Below are 23244 nucleotides of genomic sequence, written 5' to 3' on the forward strand. Positions count from 1 at the left end.
AAAATTGATTTTCATTATATAATAAGAATTAAACAAAATCGTTATGACAGGTGAATAAGTGTCAAGACTATAAATAAATAAAAAAATACCAACTAAAGCCTTATTGCCAGGGATAGACTTTAGTGGCTCCTCGTTTTCCCTAAATGACTAAATACTTAATATACGCAAGTGAATCGGGATAGTTGCTTTGTATTAGGGTTCTGCTGAGCAGGAACGTGGATGTTTGAGCTTGCTGCTATATGAAAAGAAAATGTTTCAGCGCGCACGTAACCAAGGACGGAAGAAGAACGGTAGACACACGAGCGCTAACTTTCAACACATTACCGTAAAACAACGGAACGAGGAAAAGGCAAGTGGTGGCCAAACATCAAGTATGCGCGACCAGCACCATAATCACTAATGACAAAAATGCAACAATTATTCTGGTGATAGAGCCATGAGCGGCTTCGAAACACAGTTGTACCGTAAACTATCAATAATTTCTGACTCCATTCTAGTAGAAATTAAGATGAAGAAATGGACATGGGCAGGACATGTAGTGCGAAGAGAGGATAACCGATGGTCGCTGAGGGTAACAAACTGGATTCCAAGGGAAGGAAAGCGTAGCAGGGGGCGGCAGAAAGTTAGGTGGGCGGATGAGATTAAGAAGTTCGCAGGGGTCAAGTGGATACAGCTAGCACAGAACCGGGTTAAGTGGAGAGATATGGGAGAGGCCTTCGCCCTGCAGTGGGTATAATCAGGCTGATGATGATGATGATGATGATGAATTTCTGACTCGATAATTTCGCGCATCAGTTGGCATCTGCTTCTCGCGACGATGGTACAGCTTTTATCAAAAGTTTACAGCCCAGGGGGTCTACTTCTGAGCGATACTATGTGGCTCGTAATGCATTCTCAGGTTTCCATACTTGCTGAAGGTAAAAAGATTTTTCGTCCTACCCTCTCCGATGGCTAGGACTTCCACGATTATTACAGAAGTCATACTATACGGCTTAAAAGCAAACCTTCTGGGCTGTAAACTTTTGATAAAGGCTGTACATTCCCGTTAGAGTGGTGAGCAGGTTGATTTCGCGCTGGGAACGGGACTCGACTCGCAACAATAAATTGAACTAAGGTCAGAGCTGTGTACTACAGCAGGATCAGCGTTCGGTTCATATTTCCTACAGTGCGCCTCCAGAAACCCTTCGCATCTGTCTCGCACGTTTTTCGATACTCACGAACACCTTCTACTTTGACCAATATATGACTTGGACTGTGCGATGTTGAACCACAACGTAATTCTTCGTTCCGCCGTTTCACAGTAAAGTGCTGAAATCTAGCACTCGTGTGTCTACCGTTATTCCAACGCCCTCATCTAGGCTTGCGCTTAACGACTTTCTTGCTGGACACGAGCGAATAACTAAAGGGCGAGCGCTCACGAAGAAAAAGTCACAAAAACTCCTCAACAACCTTAATAAGTCGATAAAATTAATTGTAAGCACTAGAATACATCTGATAAATAGAGTTGAAACGTGCCCGTGCTTTAAGTAAGAGTACCTGCACGTTCCTGGTTCAGCTCTTCGATGTAGCAGCCATAGAGCTCGAGTTGCATACCGACGAGCAGCTCATCCTCCATCTGCGGGTCGGAGGCCTCCTCGATGACGAAGCGGATCTGGCGCGCCTGTATCGTCTTCTCCAAGCGGTCAATTGCCACACCGTTCTTGTGGTCCAGGGGGCGCACCTGCTCTCGCGACAACCGTAAGGTCTCAAGACCATGGATCAGAAAATAACGAAACATAAGTCCGATAAAAAAGGAAGCTCGCTGCTCGTGCCCCCCTCCTCGATGAATGTATTGGCGACAGCAAACTGATGTTTGGACGCAGTTTTTCTCAAAGTCCACTGATTGCAGGTTTTTAGAATACAACACTTAGTGAGACCTTTATTTTTTTTTTTTTTTTCGGAGCGGGACGAGCCTGCTGCAGAACGGCATTCACCCATCGCTTCCTTTCAGTCTTCCGCGTCCTGCTCTCGCAATGCTAAGCGGGATCAAATTACGAAATGTGGAGAACTTTGCGTGACATTTGCTGCACCTGTCGTCAGTCGACGATCTTAATGCTGAGCGTGGGTGAGCGTGTGAGCCAGATTACTATACAGTTAAATGAACCGGTGATTCGTAGGAAGTGGAAGTTCCTCCACGACACAGCTTTAAATGATTGTGTGTTAAGTCCTGGGCTTCTTTGTCAGATTTAAGCATTCCACGGATGTTATGTCTGGTGGAGGCTATGTCTGGACATTTGTTCAGCGCTCGAAAATTTCGTCTCTAGAATTTTACCGAATAGGGAATCTCAGAATAGACAGCTACTTTTTCACGCGCCTCAGTCAGCGCTGGATTTGTTTCGGCATCACATAAGTTCTTAATTTTCGTCGACGCTTTGGACACGTACGCCAGTCTGGAATGTAAAAGCAAGATATGAATAACAATTCGGCTCATAACAAGAGTGATTTCTCATTATTCGATACCGCCATGTTATTTATACGCACCGTAGACGCTTTGCCCTCGGCGCCTAAGCCTTTCATAGTTTTGCGCGTACGATATATAAGCTAAAAGAATAAAAATAACTATTAATACATCCCAATGTCTTGCACTGGCAGTATTTGCTTGTGACGTCATATTTTGCAGCTATCATATTCTACAGCGCGTGAAGTATTCCCTTCCTTCGTTGCGTCGTGCTCCCTTCTTCCACCTCCGACCGCTCTTACTCACGTCTCCGTGCTTGTACCAGTCCTGGCCGTTATCACTGTAGAGAAGTCGGTACTTGGAAACACGGCGCGAGCCCGGAACGTACACCACCTCCACTTGGGACACCCGGGTGACGCGCATAAAATTCACTTGCAGGTAGTTGTGTTGCAGGCTGGACTTCACGGCCGGAGACCACACTGCACCACAGCGGAGAAAGAAAGATACAGGATTTACCATAGCTGCAATTTCATCACACAGGCGATACTCTTTCATCGCGCTACACACAGATGTGGTCAGCTTGTTTCCTTTACAACGAAGTCAGCGTTATTTGTAGCACGCTTTGCTTCTTTAGTACCGAGAATGGGTTTATTGGGCGCAATATTTTTCCGTTATTTTGGGCAGAGTCGTAACCCCCGTTTACAGTGTGCTGCTCGCCTGCGACTGCAAGCTGAAATTTTTGGTGATAGTAGTAATAAGTTAGCTGAGAATCACTGCCCAGACACTTCTGCGCGTTTTAAAGATGTGCTGTCAATTTCTCTGCATATATCGATGTGACAGTTATGTCAGAAATGGTTTCCTTATAGTTTGGTCTGCCCTTTTTCCACCGACTCGTTTGGAAAAATTTTTTGATAATTAATAACATCATGCTTGAAATTAGTATTCGATGAAAATTTCAATTTCATGTGGCCCGTTGACACCGCCGATACTAAAGGAATTTCTTCTTCGGTGTAAGCGAACTACAAGCACGACTACTGTAAGCCGGTGTACATATTTATAAAAAGCACGGATGCAAAAAAAAGCAGAAACAATGGCTAAACTTGTGACGGCCTAAATGCTTCACATTTACGGCAGAACATGCAACCCAAGTTTTCTTAGCAGCTCGCTGTTGGTTGGTTGGTTGGTTGGTTCATAGGAAGGGAAAGGCGCAGTATCTGTCACACTTGTTTCTGTGGACACCTGAACCGCGCCGTAAGGGAAGGGAGGAAGGTGGGAGTGAAAGTGGAAAGAGAGAAAGGGGAGCCGTAGTGGAGGGCTACGGAGTAATTTCGACCACCTGGGGATCTTAGGGATAATTTCAGGACGGCGCGTGTGCCTTTAAAGTGTGCTTTGCCTGGTACCGTTGTGTACTGCGGCAAAACACGCTTTAAAGGCAAACGCGCCATGTTGAAATTATCGCAAGCGTTTGCCTTTAAAGCGTGCTTTGCCTGCTACCGTTGTGTACTGAGGCAAAGCCATTTTTTGTTTTGCAGGAGGCAGGTGTTGGTGGATACTGCTGTTACAGTTGCGCGATATTGTCCCAGAAATGGTTATGTTCTATGAGAAATTGTTAAGACCAGCATAAGTGGAAACAGATAGTAGCGAGTAGGCATGCAAGGCGTTGGCTAGGTGAAGTATGGGCTCATGATCAGAGGAAGCACCATTCTGCATTCCAAGATTAAAAAGGTCGTTAAACACTCCTGGTTTTATTGCGCACAAATTTTAGTGAGAAAGCCCAACTGTAAAAAAATTGGCTTCTCGGCTGGGTTATTCCAAAGCTTTTTTGAACGCAATAGCTCCTGAGCTCTAATACATTGCTCCGGTGAAAATGAGCAATGCGTTTCGTTATCCTGGTGTTAAATGTACAGACGACGCTTGGAAAGATTCGAGTTAGTTGGTAACAGAAACGAAGTTTACAATGCTGCGCGCACTTACCACTCGAGCCACCTTTCCGGACATCCCACGGCGCGTGGGAGCTGTCTGCTGCCGACGAGGCTGTTATCTGGCAGTTCTCGATGGCTCCGCTCTCCATTCCCAAGTCAAATACGCACTCTGGAACGTACACATGAAACATAAAGCCTGGTTGCTGTACAAGGAAATGATTACGTCTGTGCAAATTTAAGTAAAACTGAAAAAGCCTGAAAACTGTCACTGCTAATTGAAGAAAAAAGAAAGCTACTAAACAATTTGGCCCTTTCTTTACTGATTAGTCAACAGCAATAGCAACAAGAGAGACGTTTTCAGATTGCAAATCGAGAGTAACAGACGTAGCGGAATCTGGAGCAACGGAAACAAATGCAACCGAAGGTACGGATTGGCATTCGCCAAATTTAAAGCCGTTTGTTCAATTTGCATGCACTAAGATCGCAGCGTGGCGGAAAATTGATTGTGTTGCTAACCGTGAAAAACTCTACGCTGCTACAGAGACAACTTACTGCAAATTAGTTTTATGTTAAGCATACAAGGCGCAACTGTACTCATAAGTACCCTGCGCAGTAAAACATGTATAAATAAGAAAACTAGACACGGCGTTAAAGAACTGAGCAGCGTGTGAAGCGAATTTGATTGTTGCTTCCCATAAGCGGTGAGCTCTGTATTTCGCCGCTGTGGCAGCGCAAACCAAAAAGCAGTTAACGAGCTCCGTGAAATGTTGTCGCTATCCGAGCAATGCACGAATCACGGTAAGGCTCACCGTTGCTGTTGACGGTGAAAAGCACGTGGCTGGTGTTCGCGCAGGGTAGCCCCTGCATCTGCTTCTGGGAGCCCCTGGAGGTCTGGTCGCAGAGCACTCGGTACGGGATGGTGGCCAGCGTCTCACCCGTGCCGTAGCCCCGCTTGTTCTCGGGGTCAACGGCGAGTGTCATGTTCAGCTCAATCTGATCAGCGAACATCAGTGTGGGGAGCTGCATCGACACCAGTCACTGCGTTATGCGTGAACCTTGACCGAGATATCTGCATACGTCAGCATTGACCCCGAGGCAAAATTACCATACAAGATTCCTGTAAAGCAGATTCTCTGCACACTAAGATTGCAAAAGAGGTTAGAGAGAGAGATATGCTTTTATTTGACTCCTAAAGAGAGGACTATGGAGGGAAGCAGGCAAGAAGAGGGTCAATATGGCCGCCCTGTGCAGGTTAAAGTGAAAGCAGGCATAAGAAAACGGAGGCGAGAAGTGTGCAAGTCTCAAGGAAGTTACGTGCGCAGCTTCGCGCTTGTGAGGTTTTATACACAACTGGATTAATTAAGGAGCTGACCGTCATCAAAGTACGATATCTAGTGGAATTACTTTTGACATATGAACACAGCTTCCGAAGAAACAAGTGAAAAGAGAAAGTACTTTTAACCTGTGGTATAAGCACCAAACAAATCGAATCGTCCCAGGAATTTTCTTTAATAGCCGAATTCCCCGTGCATTATTTTGTTCGCTCTCCCATCACGAATCTTGGACGCACGAGCACAGAATAACTAGGTGATACACTTCCAAGCATTATTGTTCTCATATGTAGCAGTTTTCGTTCTGTATCCTGGGTGAGATAGAGAAGAAAGTGATACGTGCAGATTTTTAAAGTATGAACTAAAATTCATCAGGGACACATAGGACTGCCGACGTGTATGTGGACGAACGGTCACTAGCGCAATAGGCTGCCGCGGCGCCCGATTTCCACGCTTCCTCCTTCCTGCACGTGGCTCCCGCAACAACGCGGCCTGTAACGCGATACCCTTTGCACTCTTTCTGCTTCTCTGACGACGCCATCTTCTCTCCTTCACCTGTGACAACACCCGCAGCGCTAGGCCATGAGGTGCGGAGTGGTGATTAAGGAACACAGTTGGAAGCGTCGGTTCCAATCCTACCGCAAACTAGACTAGTACGTCAGTTAGGAAGTGAAATGACGTGACATTACCCGGCACGCTGCACGAAGAACGGTTGCTTTAGAGTTTTGATACGAAGGAGGGGAAATCTCGAATCATATGGAGGTCTGTTAGTGATGCCGTGCGAGCAACGGGCGCGCGAGAGGCGACTAAGAAGTTAGGGGCACTCCTACAGGGGTATTTATTGTGCACCGTCGTTCCACTCGTTGCTTCTATGGCGAGTGGAACAACAGTACATATAACGTGTTACGTTTTTATGCTATGGTGACGTCATCAGGTTACGCCGGTTCTGTGCCACTTAATGCAGACGCCTCTTGCCCAAGCCACTCATGAGCTAAATGAGTGAGTAGTCTTTAATATTCAATGGAGCTGACACGAAGGCCTGTTCAAGGGAGAAGGGTAGTAGGGTCAGGGTAGGGGTAGTAAGGACATGAGCTAAGTAGAGCCTTCGCGTTAATACAGCACGAATCAGAGAACAAACGACAGACGTTGACAACTGACGCCCAGGGGCAAAATATGATTCGAAGAAGAAATAAACCACAGATATTGATAGATGATTGTCTCTTATTACGACCGAGCAGACGCCGGAGGAATGAAACGTAGTTAGGCGGAGCGAAGTATGTTAGGAATTGTTTTAGGACAGGGCGGCCATGGTTGGCGCATCCCCTTGAAAGAGAATTGGATGTACTCAAATCTGATGATAACAATGACGATTGTGCAGGTTGGTCTACGTAAACAGTTGGCGCAGAGATTAATTGATAAAGAGCAATGCAACTAATTAACCACACTCTTTAACCGCTTTGACCAGCGTGGATGGCGGACACAAAAACAAAGTGTTCTCAGAGGGGAGTTCGCTCTCACCTCGATGTCGACGCCGGTGCTGGTGTTCCTGACGGTGGGTTGGTAGCGACTGACGGACACCACGTCGGCGAGTGCTTCGAATGTGATGAAGAATGGCAGGAAGAGGCGGAATATGAGCTTGCTCGGCTCAGAAGTCGATTCGTCCGAGTGACGGATGTATGCGGCAAGCGCGACCCGATCCCTGCATTTGCAAATGCATTATTAAGGCCTTGAAATGGACTGCGATACCAAAATGAAGTCAGTGTGCTGCCGTTAACCTGAAACTCTAACAGGCATAAAACCACAGGGAGAAAAATGAGAGCGAAAAGGGAGGCACTGAAAGCAAAAAAAAAAAAAAAAATGCAACGAGGCGCTCAGTTACGTGACACTGACTTGTTGCGTGCTTATAGACTAGTAACCACTAGTAACTATATAATCACTTTAGGCAAGCACTGTGCCGCAACCTCAAGTTGTAAAAACAAAAATCCTATGAAATGTTTTAAACAGGCTTACTCTTTATCGCTGACCTAAGTTATGGGTAGAACGTATAAGAGACAATACAGATGCGTCAGAGGTGAAGAAAAAACAGCGCGAAAACGAAGACGAGTTCGCGCTGTTTTTTCTTCATCTTTATTATGCACCAACTAGCCCGCCATAATGCTCTCTTGGACAGATGCGTCCATAGCTGTGTAGCCACGTATTTAGTACCGGAAGCTTGTTCTCACAAATTTTTTATTGCAATCATTCATAGAGCTAGTGCTTGATTTAATGAGATTTTATCGCATTTCCAGAGCTCAGAGAAAATGCACGTGACAGGAAAATGTGCTGGGAGAAGGGAGGGAACAGCGCCATCACTGAAACACTGAGGGCTGTGAGTAATGCTGCAATCTTTCCGTCCTTCAGAAGTACTGCTTGCGCATTCGATCAAAGCCGATGCTTTCCAAGAGATCATTCGCTATTTCCGCCTTTAGCTGTAGCGCCCACGCTTCTTGCAGAAAAATGAAAGCAAACAAAGTATTCAAATCACTCGGGTGGTACCTTGCAATGGGGAGACACTCGCACAATTGTGAATAATTGTGTTAACACTCGTTTTTTTCCTAACACGTTTCTCTCCCCTACCTCTTGGCTGATAACATAAACTCCTTTTATGCCAGAAAAATGCCACAGAGATAGGTTTCCTTGTAGAACGCTAATAAAAATGAATAAGAGTTGCGGGAAAGCCTCAGTTCGCTTGCCAATGTCGGAACGCTGGGTATCGGATTGACGCTTCCCCTCCACATTCGTTAATTTTTCTCTACGCTTTTTAGGTTATTTTAGTTCATTTAATAAAGTACGTTTTGCAGAGTTTGAAAAAGAAAACTGATGCTTTGAACAGCAGTTATGGGTGTCAGAGTCCATTAGCAAAAAAACTACATTCATTTGTGCAATAATTTCCTTCAGAGCTTGCAAGTCAGCTTCTTCACATGACTTTTTAAAAGATCTGCGGTAAAGCTTGCCACGAAATTTCACGTTTCTTACAGGTAGGAAGGAAAAAAGAAGAAAGGGGAAAGGTGCGTAGGTTAACCGGCAAAAGAACCGGTTCGCTATGCTGCTCTGGGAAAGGGATAAAGGTATATATAAAGGGGAAGAGGGAGGGAGTAAATTGGCAAAAGAAGTCGCTAAAAGCTTGCCACGAACGTTCGCGCCTCTTATAGCATATAACTTTACTGTATGCTAGACAAAGCGCGCGAAAAAAGCAGGCTTGTTGCTCACTCTCTCTCGTAGACGTGGCTGTCGTCGACAAGCACGCGTGCGTCGATCAGAGCGCTCTCTTTCCCGGAGCGTACGACTCGCAGCAGGTGCGTGGCTGTGGCGCGCCAGTGGAGCGCCGTCACCTGCAACGTCACCGGGTGGCGGCTGCCGTCGTCCGCCGTCTGGTGGTCGGTCATCTCGGCCAGCACCTCGACAACGATGTCGTCGTCCCCCTGCTTGAGCTTACCCCGAACATGGCTGTACCCTGAGACGCCGAGAAAAAAAGCGACGGTGAAAGAACGAAGACAGGAAGAAAGGAAGGAAATAGGGATTAAGGAAAAAGTGCATAAAAGGAGTAGAAAAAAGGAAAGAACACAGGTGGAGAGAAAAAGAGACAGAAAGGGACCAGGAGAACCGGCATTGCCAACACAAGAAAAAATTGGGGGAAAGTTGAAAGTGGCCTTAAACGTTATCGCTTTAAATAGAGGATTAGAGGGAATTGCACCCATGAGTATCGCGATTGTAGGCGAGAAGCTATAGCAGCTTGAAACCCTAATACGACGTTTGTAGAATGCAGAGCGTATCGCATCGGTGTTAGTGCATATGATCGCATGAAATTGGGGAGGGGGCGGTATTAACGCAAAGCTCATTTGAAGGAAGTTTTGAGTATTAAATATTTCTGGTACGGAGAAGTCACTGGGAAAGCGTAACCAGTTGTTTTGATGATGCATAATGATCTTAGAGGTTGTAGAGAAAGGTAGACTATTTTTTCTCTAAACATTACATATGAACTTATGACGAACAGGGCTTAAAAATATCACGTGAGAAAATTTTGAGCTTAAGAATGGCAACTTCACTCCAATAGAGCAGTTGGTGTAGACGCTCTTGTCAGGAAAAAGAAAAGCCCAGTCAGAAGTGCACCCGTGGCAACTGACCAGGGTTGGCGTAGAAGCCCAACGAGGCGGACGCTCTGTCGGTCTGCACATTGCCGAACGACGACGTGAGCGTGACGTTCAGAGGTCGGCTGCGCCAGCAGGGAATGTTGCGTCCCACGGCCTCCACTCGGAGTCCATGGATGTTTACAATGCCACTCTTCTCGTGGACAGCGCCTCGGGCTTCGACCTGCGGAATGGCTTCTTATTGGCTAGCAACTCATTCTTCCATGCTCTGTGCTAAGCTCTGTACGCGAACATGAGACAAAAACGAGAGCTTCTTCGCCTACACCCACACCACTCTTCTTCCGCACACCCTGCAGCATAAACTTCCACTCGCTAACCGTGACATCTACATTTAGAGTTCAGGGACACAGGTGCATCACTTATGGCAGTTTAAATTGACGAGAACACTCTGTGAACTGTGCTTTGTGCCCTTCGCAAGTGCTGTGCACCTAATGTCATTATTTCTAAGGTGAGCATGATCTCTCAGCGCATTTTCGCTCAAGCTAATATTGCATCCCGCACAGCCAGAAAAAACAAAACTAACATACGTACTGGAACGAAGAAGCGTCAGTCCTTCACATATGTTTAACACAAATATCTCTCCCTCTCTTCCTCTTTACGCTTTTATGATAAATACTTATTTCTTGAGACGACTCGGAAAATGCCACGGGCACAACATTTACGCGAAATACTGTGGTGTGGCAAGCACTACGCACAGACGCAAGCGTTGAGGTCTCAGTAAGCGACCATAAAGAGTGCAGTATCGTACTTGCAGCTCGGCCATCGTTCCTCGGGCCAGAGTGATGTTGAAGGGTATCCAGAGCCGCTGTCGCACCCGGATGTCTGTAGGACCTTCGTTGGTAGACTTGACCATAGGGTCGCCCTGAAATGGCGTCGTGGGCATATCAGTATGCATTACCTCGTCGCGAACGTCAACACAACTCCAGTTATTAAAGAATAAACTTACTCTTAATTACCACTGGGGGTAAAGGGTTCTGTTTGAGGACAAAGTTGCCCATCATTTTATATATTAATTGTAGCGCTGAGGAGCGACCTACAAATGTAAAGCAGTGATAAATCTGATACGTAAAGGCAGATAGATGTGTGCTCGAAGGCTCAGTGGAACAGCACGATAAACTAGAGACACAGACTCGTAGCAGGTGAGATTAAGCAATATACAACTGCAATAGTAGAATGGTTGACGAAGCCGAAGGACCGCTGAATGCCTCATAAAATATGACGAATTAGTACCATAAGGTGATGGAAAGGTGAACACTACAAAAGAACCAATCATGTTGCCATGTTAGAAGTATATTATAAAACTGCTGACGTCATTACATTTACCACAATAAAAAGCGCGATTGTCAAACTCTTTGGAAACAGACCATAGATGCTGGGCGACTAGTATATACATGTATTAATCTAGCGAATGCTTATAGAGGAAAGGGGAGGCTGCGTACAAGCATAAACACTAACTGGAGCGAGGTATGGTCCAGACCGAATTCGCAACGGACTTCATGCCAACTGTTGAGATTCCGTTCAGGAGAGCAATTTTTTTGATGACATACATCGCCCTGACTTCTTTATTACAATTCATCCCTGTGGAAAAATGGACAGAATTGTGTCAAAAATACGTTAAATATTCTATATTTATCTTGTGACGTCAAACTTTTCTGATGTTCTGTAGTTGTGAAGTATTTTCGGTAGCACTTTTCTGTAGTCTGTAGTTCTGTAGTAACAGAACATTTTCGGTAGTTTTTTTTTTTTTTTTTTTCATTTCGACTGGACATTGGAATCTGCCCAGGCGTTTTACTATCAAGAAAGGTAGATTTAGCATCAGCCAATGTCTATCCAACCATCAAGAAACATTAGAGTTCAAACTTTGGGATCGTATGTAGTGTTGAGTATTTCAAAGAACTGCCACTTGTCTACCTTAAATGTAGTATGATTAAGAGGTGCACGTACCGTCCCCAGCGTCTGATCTGGCACGTCCGAGATGCGTAAGCGAGTGGTGGCAGTCTTCCGACTCGAAAGACCAGACACGGCGGTGGCGGTCAGGCTGACCTCCATTCCCGGCAGCAGGCTCGAGTTGCGCTTGAGCAGCAGAGGAACCGTGAACCTCAGCTGCGCATGGACAATGAGAGAAAGTGGTATCGCATCGTTGTTCGCATATAACGCTGACTGTGTAGCATCTTCGAACGCCGAGCTCTAGCTTTAATACCTCAGCTTCGTAAGCTGTTCTGAATACACTACTCATATGCTTCCTAAAACGAACATGTGAGTTCCAGCTGGCGTCAGATGACCAACACCTGTTCACTCGCGATGCTTTAGAAGGCGCATAATTTACTCCTGTGATTGGCACCAGGGCAGCAAATACAGGCCCAATATTGGAGCACGTTGGCAATGTGCTGGTCATATTTAGAGCCCATAATTGCCAACATACTACCAATGTTGGACCCGTGGTTCGTTTTGCCTGGGCACTCGCACATTTAGCCACTGAGTGCAAGACGTTCTTTCTTACGAAGAACTTTATGAATGAGACTTGAAATTAGCTTACGCAACGTACATACGCCCGTGTGTCAGACGGTTTCAGTTAGAGACAAAGTATAAGTTACTTTATGCATTTTACCAGCTGTGTAGTAATAAGCTTTAGCGGGGCAGTACGATAGCTTTTGATTCCTAGGTCTATTTCGAAGGTCACTGTGGAGACGAACCTAGAAACGAAATTCGATCGTGTCATGAGGCCGATCAGAAATGTGAAAAAAGTAAAGTTGAAACCGATTAAGGCTCTTTCGTGGAAAAATGACGCAATCAGTCGTTGCTGGCTTTCCTTGGTATTGCTACAACGATGCAAACTAATAATTCTGTATAATGTATACAGGACTGGCATGATGCTTAAACGTTACGATATAATTTCTTTCATGCGCTGCCTTCTACACCTATAACATCTACACCTACACATAACTTTTTCTTCTTTTGTGCGAACACTCCAAGGGCTACTTTATGGGTCATTTTTGGAGACTGATGTGAGATAGGGGAGGAATGGGCGACTATCTTTTAAACAAGATATTCATTGAACTTCAGTCGTCAAAATAAATAAATTTCAGAATGGTTTTTTTATGTAACATTTCTTGCTTAACGGGCAGCTTAAATCTGCACTGGAAACTCAGAATTTGCACTGTAGAAAGTGATGAGATTCTTACCATGTTTTCTTCCACTGTTTTTCGCTCAATGTACGAGTTACAGATGAGGTGCAAGTCGTAGTGTCCGAATATTCTCCTTCTGTTGGGGCAAAACACAAAGAAAAAAGTTCTCTTTGAAGATTACGTTAGGGCTCTTTGAAGGAGCCTTGTCACTGATGCACCTGTCTCTGCAGCAGATGGCGATGATTCCCTGGGCAATTTTTGTCAAGTAGTTCTACGCTCAACGTTTTCAACAATATATGCTGACGTTGTTTAAACCTAAAGCAGGTCTGGCATCCTCGATCATGAGTGTCGGAGCAAATCAAGATGAGAAGAACAGACTACACTGTTAGAGTATGCAATCCTAGCCAGCTCATCTGAGGTATGGAGGGGAGGAAAGGCCAGAATGAAAACAGAGAAAAGATCATAAGTTGCCGATGCCATAAGAAACAGACTACACTGTTAGAGTATGCAATCCTAGCCAGCTCATCTGAGGTATGGAGGGGAGGAAAGGCCAGAATGAAAACAGAGAAAAAATCATAAGTTGCCGATGCCACAAGACACCATAAGTGTTTCGGAGGCGCAAAATGCTTATTAAAAAGGCTAGCAATGGCTTACCTCATGAGAAAGCACTATGAAGGATGACAGTTATGAACGCATAAGAAAGTTGCTTGAACCTAATGTCGCACATGATTCAATTAAACGTCATACGTCTCGTAAGAGCTGTGCAACCAATTAACTGTTATTTGGAAGGCGATTGTGATGAAAACATTTATTAGTATATTAAAGAAACAGGAGGTATGCTCGGTTCAGCGCGTAAAGGAGTGGCCTTTACAAGCACTAGGTGGAGCTCTCTGGTTTGCAACCACAGGGTGAAAATTGAGCCTTTACTGAATCGCGTTCGCCTGAGATGTTAAAATGATAGTGTTAGTCTTTTATTCTCCAAACGTAAAACGAAACTATGCAATTTGAAGAAGAAGCGGCAGAAGTTGTTTGGAAAAAACACGTAACATATCAATGTCGTAATCAACGTTCTGAGCTTACGTTCACGCCTTATACTCACGCCGCGTTGACAGGCAGCTTGTCCCATTGGCCGGGCTTGACGCACGGGTAGTTCATGCCCAGGTGCGAGACGCCCTCGTGACACAACTCGAAGTCATCCATGGAGGCCGCTCCTTCATCAAGGGTCAGGTCAAAGTTTAGCGAGGAAGCGGTGAATGGCTCTAGCTCGAGGAAGAGAGTCATGAGAAGCATGGCGCCCGGAGCCAGGCTGTGCAAGCTGGGTTCGTGTGGGCCCACCGCCATCTGCCGGGGAGCCTTGGCCAGCTGCGTTTGGAGAGCGAAAGACAGCCTCCATACGCTTGCTACTGATTGCTTTCGTTACCTTTGGCACTTCCCTCAGCACAAGACCGTCTTTGTGCTGTGGGCGACACTCGCGGTGTGTTTTTGCAACACAGTTTGAGCGCGACAATCAAGACAATATTCGCTAAGAGTCGCCATTTCAATTTCTTCTGCGAGTTTTGCTTTCCTGCGCACAGGAATTCGTGCTCGAAATTTTTTGTATGCTTATGTTTCACTCTACCTCTGCTCTGCACTCTACCCAGTGCGTCAGGCAGACTGTGCCGTGAGTAGTTATTGTATCGTTCTGCCTTCTATTTCCTGTGCACTGCGACCTCTTTCACTGCGTTTTATCTATTGCAATCTTAACTGCTGTGACCTTGTACTTTTCGTACTTTTTCCTTCCTTTCACGTATGTTTTTTTCACCTCTGTATTTCTATGTATTTGCTCTTGCGATACATGGACCGCAGTATTGTTTCCTCTTTTTGCTTACAATCACACACTTACCAGAGATTGTTATCCTGTATTGCGTATTCCTGGTAGTTTATTGTTCTTAAAGCTGTGTTAATACTTTATCCGATCACACATTTCCGTTCATGGAGAACTCGGCGCTGGCAGCCGCAGCTCTCCGCCTCGACATATTGACATATGGTGCCTGCAACGGCACCAAAGAAAAAAATATGCCTCGCCCATTAACGCTAAATGTTTCCGCGGGCTCATATTATGTAGTGGGGTACCGTACCAAATCTTATGGTATCGTATGGTACTGTAGTGTGTTGGACTTTACTGTTTCAGGAAGGAGTCACAGGACACAGATGCTAGTTGTTCTTTTCCCCATAACACTTCTTATCTACCTAAAATGGGTGAAGTTTTCTCTCTAGAAGAGTTGTGAAGATTGCAAGAAACAATAAGCCAGGGGTATGGACGAAAAATATGCATTTGGGAGAACCGAACGAAGAAATCGCTGTCTACTCCACGCTGCACTAGATTATCCCATTTCAGGAATGCATGTGTGTTGTTCGAAGTTATGATTCCCTGCATACGTAAGGAACTGCACAATGAAGGCTATCACTAAGGTAGCATCTGAGCCCTCGTTTCATTACGCCCCTTGTAAGCGCTCACATAAAAGTAGCGATGACGTGGCATGTGCGACATCAGACATGAAGAAGGCGCGGCTAATGCGGAAGAATGAGCGCGGACAAGAACATTCGCCAGGGAGGTTACGAAAGCGTGCTCGAACGCAACAAAGAACGCAGCATAAAGAAAGACACCCTGCGTGCTCCAAAATGCTAAAAAGCAATGTTCCCAATCAGTATCTCCCTGGTCATGTCGCGAGCACATTGTATATTTAAAAAAGGTAAAATTTATCTCACGTATATTGTGTCCTTTTTTTTTTTTTTATAAATGTTTACTTAAGAGTTGACTGTGATTGCGTTATCGGGTTGTCCCGTTTACATAAAGCATTCAGTAGGTCGGCCTTAATTCAGTTTCAACCAACGAGCTTTAGTTGCCTCTAAAGAGCCCGGTTCTATTCCTGCCCCGTGTAAATTAACCCAGTTTTCTTTTCAGCCCAATCACTTTGCTTTGTTTACAAAAAAAAAAAAAAGCCTTCCTGAGAAAATTCGTGTCAGTCAAGTATTTTTACCTGCTCCTCAATTTACGTTGCCCAGTTGAGATAATCATTTCCTTGGGGTTTGGACTAACGGACGGACAAGATGAGTTGAAAATGTAGCCGTTAAATGCATTCCTGCATTAATATCATACTTAATTGCGTTATGATTTTTCGAAGAACGAGGTCGAAGACATTGCTTGGGCCAAATTACATACTTGAAAAAACCTGCTTGCGGAATTACGAATGACAGTCACTACTGCGGTCGCGAGACGGGTATCTAAAATGGGTCCTTGAGACAGCGTTGAAGTTCTGACGTAATGTACCCACCTCTAATACACCACCGCTCTCCACCCCAGTGCAACCGATGTTGTCCGGCAAGCATGAAGTATTGCTCTAATGAATGGATTCTCCTCTCGTGTCTCCTCGATTGCGTTGGGGCCGTGGTAATTCCCCATACCGTTTTCTTGTGAATGAGGCAACAATGTAAGCGGTGTACGTGCGCGACTCACTTTCTCGTCGTGTTGCGGTGCCTTCGCGGCTGCGCCGCTGGCAACGGGCACGATGAGGCTCTCCTCGAAGTTGCCCTTGGAGCCGTACGAGATGCGGCACTTGAGCGCCTTGTTCTTGGTCGCCGTCTCCTTGACGCGAATCATGACGGAGAACACGACCGTGTTCGGGTCCAGGTCCTTCACCATCCTCATCGGGTAGGTGCCTGGGCAAAAGGCGGACGATGTGGAGTACTGTGCGTTCCGGTAACGTACAACTGCTATGCGCTTCCTTCTCTCCTAATAGTTTCAGTTTCAGAGTCCGATGAAGCAAACAGGTATTAATTCGAAAGCATTTCTTATCTCGTGAGTGGCGGGAAAAGGAGTTGTGGACAGAGAGGGTCGGCAGAGCGTATCGGCACGAAATGTCGAAAGATAAAAAAAAAAATGACATTGCCCCGAATGAGTTTCGAACCCGGGTCAGGCGCGAGATCCCTACCCCATCGCCGAATGTTTTCCCCAAACAAAACGTGTATTTACAAAGTAAATAGAATGCTGCGGAGCTGATATAATAATCTTATTCCTACCGATAGCAGCACAAGAAGGGTAAGTTCGACTGAAAGGGACTATAATTCTTGTTTGCATACACGTGTCAAGGTAATATAAATATAAAGGGATAATATACATGTAGAAAAAAAGGGAATGGAAATAAGGAGGGAGGGTCAGTGTTTAGGGAATATATGTTGTACATGGGGGGGGGGGGATAATTTGAAATGAGATGGATTGCGGCCTGTGGACAGCGGGAGAACGTTGTCCAAAAGCCGATCACGCCTCGAGTAACAAACTGCTTGGCACTCACACGCTGTGCAGTGAACATCATCGTCTTCATCAAGTTCCGTCTGCACCGCTACATCATTTGACCTATGCAAATATGCCAGTGCGGGCGAAGTCCGCGATCGTAGTGTCGGGCGAATCCACCATGCGTCGTGACAGAACTCGCGATACTTCCGAATTTTCACACGTAAGAAGACTTAAGCGCAACTCTGTAATTTTTCAAATTGATAGCTGTTTTTCAGTTGATGGCTGCATGTTTTAGTCCATACCCGCAAGATGTCTGCAATCGCTAGCCTACACAACCCGACTTCGCGGTTTTGTTCACCCCACATTCAAAGGAAGGGGAGAGTGCTGAACAGGTATTCCAGAATTACTGTATATGATTAATAGATCTTCCTCGAGCCACAGCATGTGGCGTGTACATTTCAGTGTGCATGTTGAAGAAAAGCATCTTGACCTAAAGTTAACTTTGAATCAACGCAATTTGAGGATAGTTAGTAATCCAAATAAGAATGATAAATGCAAAGTTAAAAGACGCGAAGAGAGCAGTGCGGATCAAACCGTCGGCTTCTTCTTCTTCTGCAGTCGGCTGCAATGATTGTTTCGTCTTCTTTGAAAATTAGAGCGAGCTTGATGGCAATCAAATATATTTTTTCGTTGTAATGCAGTGGCAACAAGCCCCATTTCGCAAAATTGCCATTGCTCACGCAAATGCATGACTAATTGTACGTGATGAATCAGAGCTGCATGCTAATTCAATGAAATTATCTAAAGGACGACCAACTCTTGGAGGGAAAGCGGAAACGGGCAGGAAAGCTCGCAGGGACTGATCAGAACCGCACATTTGTAGACTAACGCCCAAGTACAACAATTAACGTCCTTGTTTTTCTCTTAACCGGAAACATTTCTTGTACTAGTGCCCTCAAAAAAGACGGAGCACACGAACGAACAAAATTTAGTTTCGTAGCGCGCCCTGGAAGCGGATGCGATTGTGTATAGCTTGGATGCGTGTAGGTCACCCGGATGTTCAGCTTGACACTTTTGGTGTTCGCCTCGTCAGCAGCCCGGACGAAGGAGACCGTTTTTCCCCCAAACTTGTGTTCCGCTTTATTTTGTGGGCACTATTACATGCACCTCACCACCGTCCCTCCCCATACCGCATAAAGATAGCGACCGGAGGCGAGAGGCTTTTCTCCTCACCGACGTTGGCGAGCGCCTGCAGAGCGATGGAGGCCCTCTTGTTTCCGTCGTTGGGGTCGTCGTGCAGCGTGTACGTGGCCGGTGTCTCGGGGTCCAGGCACGGCATCGTGTCGCCCACCGACTTGATCTTTAGCACGCACACGCTCACGTCAGTGCTGGCCGTGCTCACCTCGACCAGGTACAGACCCATGGTGCGAGGCGGTACCTTGAGCACCAGTTCGAACTCGGCCACCATTCCCGGAACAATGGGCGTCGTCCACAGCGGGTGGGTATACGCGAAGATCGGGTTGTTCTGCACAGGCAGTAAGCCGGTTACTGAGTCTAAGCAGCTAGATCGGATTGTGCTTTGAACTCAGTCTACTTGAGATAGGATAAAAATGCGATTGCTAGACATTTTGTAATCTGTCTGTTACTCGTTAAGGTTCCAGCTTTGGAATAGGTTGTGCTGTCTTGAAGGTCTTTTGCGTCACGGAATTACCGCAGCACTCATTGTATTTAAGTTTCTTTCCTCCGCTGTTGCACTAAGATAAGGCACATTACACCCAGAAAAATAAAACTGAGCAGGGGGTTCACAGCAATAAAAGCTGCGTATACTAAAATTTTCTAAAGCATTTCTGAGCTTCACTAGTTACTGACAATTATCACTACTCGCTTGCTTTGTTACGCTAACGTGATTATTAGGGCCTCTAAACCATAACAAAGATTCTAGCATGCATGATACCGTTCACAATCTTAAGGGCAAACTTTCAGCAAGTCGGGTAACTAAGTAAGCCGGTGATCCCGGCACGTTCTGCCAATTCTTCTAAGCATATTTGTTCCTAAACGAAACAGAGTCGGAACTCTTAGGTGATTATAAATAATTACATAGATATTTAATCGCATGCGTAGCTATTGTGATGGCGACCATCACAGCGACCAACCAAGAAGCAAGGTTTTTTTTTTTCGCAGCAAAAACAAATACGAAACGATCTTTAATACTGCAAGACGCAAAGGAGAAAAAAGCGCACCCGGAGTAAATCTTTGGAAGGACCTCTGGTGGCGACGAACTTCTTTTCTTCGGTGAAGACACTTTTGCCGGCGATGGACATGGAGGTGATGATTCCGTATTGAGCACCATTGGCGAACTCAGCGTCGTCCTGTATGCTGGCCACGAAGTTGATGATCATCTTGCTCTCGGTCAGGTTGCTCAGGACTTTGGGGATGTGTGCCACAGTGCCCAGGGATACCCGGGCGGAATCCGTGTCTTGGCGGGTAGGGTTGCTGTGGTAGTAAACAGGGACGGATGGGAAGCCACCTGTCTCACCGATCGCTCGCACTCACTCACTCACTCACTCACTCACTCACTCACTCACTCACTCACTCACTCACTCACTCACTCACTCACTCACTCACTCACTCACTCACTCACTCACTCACTCACTCACTCACTCACTCACTCACTCACTCACTCACTCACTCACTCACTCACTCACTCACTCACTCACTCACTCACTCACTCACTCACTCACTCACTCACTCACTCACTCACTCACTCACTCACTCACTCACTCACTCACTCACTCACTCACTCACTCACTCACTCACTCACTCACTCACTCACTCACTCACTCACTCACTCACTCACTCACTCACTCACTCACTCACTCACTCACTCACTCACTCACTCACTCACTCACTCACTCACTCACTCACTCACTCACTCACTCACTCACTCACTCACTCACTCACTCACTCACTCACTCACTCACTCACTCACTCACTCACTCACTCACTCACTCACTCACTCACTCACTCACTCACTCACTCACTCACTCACTCACTCACTCACTCACTCACTCACTCACTCACTCACTCACTCACTCACTCACTCACTCACTCACTCACTCACTCACTCACTCACTCACTCACTCACTCACTCACTCACTCACTCACTCACTCACTCACTCACTCACTCACTCACTCACTCACTCACTCACTCACTCACTCACTCACTCACTCACTCACTCACTCACTCACTCACTCACTCACTCACTCACTCACTCACTCACTCACTCACTCACTCACTCACTCACTCACTCACTCACTCACTCACTCACTCACTCACTCACTCACTCACTCACTCACTCACTCACTCACTCACTCACTCACTCACTCACTCACTCACTCACTCACTCACTCACTCACTCACTCACTCACTCACTCACTCACTCACTCACTCACTCACTCACTCACTCACTCACTCACTCACTCACTCACTCACTCACTCACTCACTCACTCACTCACTCACTCACTCACTCACTCACTCACTCACTCACTCACTCACTCACTCACTCACTCACTCACTCACTCACTCACTCACTCACTCACTCACTCACTCACTCACTCACTCACTCACTCACTATACTTCTGCTGTTGACTCGTCTCAGTGCAATTTCGCCCTTGGGGGGTACCATTTCGCCCGTGGGGTGCCACCCTTACCAGGGTGGCACCCCACGAATGAGCCGCAGTGGAATCAATCCAACATTGCTTTCGAACAAAGTAGGAGCATCTGGAAACATGCTATTCGCCTTGATTGCACGCGAATATTCCCCATTACAAAACTCAAGGAATGCATGCTTAGCTCTTGAGCTGTACACTATAAACGACAACAATGAGTGTTCTCACAGTTTCGGGTAGCTAACGCCCTCCAAGTTGACGGTGCTCAGCACAGCTTGCAGGCAGGGCAATGCGCGCCCCACGAATGAGACGCGAGCACGGCAGATGTGCAGACCGGGCAGGCTCGGGTTGTTCTGGCCAGCCACGTCGAGTGTGATGTTGGAGTGAGTCGATCCTGCCGGCATGGAGATGACCACGTCCAGTGCCACCGCGCCGCCTACGTACAGCTCCCGCCAGCCAACGGCGTCCAGGATCTTCACGTCCGGGTTGTACATGTAGCGCTGCGAGCGACGACGTCGGTCACATCACGCTGCCGCGTAGTTTAGAAGTGCGCCTCCAAGCGAAGCGGTTAAGTGTAATCGTATGACAATCTCCTAGTTAGATTACTCGCCAAAGTCTTCCCTGCAATCTTGTTCTTGTGCAAAACGAATTTTGTGGACGCCGGAGGTTTTGCTGTGATTGATGGTGAAGACATGAAAAGGCGATAAGGTGAAATGCACGCACGAAAAGTGAACTGCGGCTGTGAGAACATCACTTCAATTACAAGCTATCATAAAACAATCGAAGTTCGCGCACTTCAGCCCTTTTAATTAGGTTTTCATTTGCTTCCCAAGTCTATGCTTGAAATGTGGTTGGTAAAAATGAGGTCTTCTATAATCTAGGTGGCGATGAACACCGCGCGACTACAGAAATTATTACCCTTGTAATGTCGCAGTGTTCGTCGCTGTGAAGGATTTCTAATGCTTGCGTCACTACTGTTTATGTTTAACAGGCATTGAAAACCACTTGATTTGACCTAATGTTCAGATACTGCGCGTTAGAGAACACGCCCCTTCACAGTGTATAGGGCATACCTTAGGTTCGAGTGTGAGGGCTTCAAACGGGACCAGCAGGCCATCGTCTCCCTTGCCAACCTTCATCTTGATGGGGAACAAGTTGCCCTCCTTCAGGCTCACGTCCATCGTGTAGTCCACGTACACGAACACTTCCAGCACCAGCGTGTTCTCCTTGGCCGATCCCACAGGACGCTGCGTTATACCCGGCCCGTAGCATCGCGTCAAAATATAAGACCGATAACAATGACGCAGCTAGTGCTGACTAGCTCTTCAAACTCCAATAACAGTACCGTTGTTTCCTATGAAGGTTGAGTTCTATACAGCTACCATATCCACCACGAGTTTTTGGAGGTTGAACGGTGATAATACGTTGCGTTTACGGCTTAGGTGAAAAGAGATTTGCACGTAACTAACATTGTTTTCAAAACTTAGGCGCCTACATAGCGTCTTCGCTGTATGCTAAATTTTGCAAATCAAAATAAACGATTCGGACGTAAGCAACATTGATTTAAAACTAAGTTGCTAACTAGGTTGCAATAAGACAAGCGACATAAGGAAGTCCGTAGCTTTGTGACGACAGCGGCTGCCAAAGTGCTGACTAAATTTAGATCCCTACGAGAAAGAAAACTTTGCCCTACAATGAGGCCAGATTCGTTGATGGTGATGATGATGACGATGATGACCCAATCGATTTGGGGAATTCGTCAAAAGGATGTTGTGCAGTCTGTGCGCCCTAGAACAGATCCCTACGAGAAAGAGAACTTTGCCCTACAATGAGGCCAGATTCGTTGATGGTGGTGGTGATGACGACGATGATGACCCAATCGATTTGGGAAATCCGTCAAAAGGATGTTGTGCAGTCTGTGCGCCCTAGAACAGATCCCTACGAGAAAGAGAACTTTGCCCTACAATGAGGCCAGATTTCTTGGTGGTGGTGGTGATGACGACGATGATGACCCAATCGATTTGGGAAATCCGTCAAAAGGATGTTGTGCAGTCTGTGCGCCCTAGAACAGATCCCTACGAGAAAGAGAACTTTGCCCTACAATGAGGCCAGATTTGTTGGTGGTGGTGGTAATGATGACGATGATGATGACCCAATTTTTCTTCACAGCATTTATTTGAGAGCCATTTATTTCTACGTTTACTTTTTGTATTTTGCATCTGAGCCTTGTATTTATTGTTGTATTTTGTGTCACAACTTGTATTTAACATTTTTTCAATTTTGCTAATCCTGTTCTTTT

At 46.1% G+C, this 23244-nt stretch overlaps 1 protein-coding gene across 1 annotated transcript in view; it reads right to left on the bottom strand.

Moving 5' to 3' along the window:
* LOC146207898 (uncharacterized) overlaps positions 1-23244 on the bottom strand; it is a 46871-nt gene that overhangs the window by 5965 nt on the left and 17662 nt on the right. Inside the window, exons 12-27 of the mRNA XM_084587181.1 lie at positions 22019-22192; positions 21174-21445; positions 19516-19768; positions 18509-18800; positions 16499-16701; positions 14102-14364; positions 13060-13138; positions 11822-11980; positions 10626-10739; positions 9854-10040; positions 8940-9183; positions 7209-7389; positions 5169-5379; positions 4412-4528; positions 2744-2916; positions 1537-1720 (exon numbers count right to left, since the gene is read on the bottom strand). Of these exons, the coding sequence (XP_084443307.1) occupies positions 1537-1720; positions 2744-2916; positions 4412-4528; positions 5169-5379; positions 7209-7389; positions 8940-9183; positions 9854-10040; positions 10626-10739; positions 11822-11980; positions 13060-13138; positions 14102-14364; positions 16499-16701; positions 18509-18800; positions 19516-19768; positions 21174-21445; positions 22019-22192 (3106 nt within the window). The remainder of the gene's footprint in view (positions 1-1536; positions 1721-2743; positions 2917-4411; positions 4529-5168; positions 5380-7208; positions 7390-8939; positions 9184-9853; positions 10041-10625; positions 10740-11821; positions 11981-13059; positions 13139-14101; positions 14365-16498; positions 16702-18508; positions 18801-19515; positions 19769-21173; positions 21446-22018; positions 22193-23244) is intronic.

The sequence above is a fragment of the Amblyomma maculatum genome, chromosome 1 (assembly GCF_055883805.1).
Source record: "Amblyomma maculatum isolate TAMU_Amacu chromosome 1, ASM5588380v1, whole genome shotgun sequence".
Lineage (NCBI taxonomy): Eukaryota > Metazoa > Arthropoda > Arachnida > Ixodida > Ixodidae > Amblyomma > Amblyomma maculatum.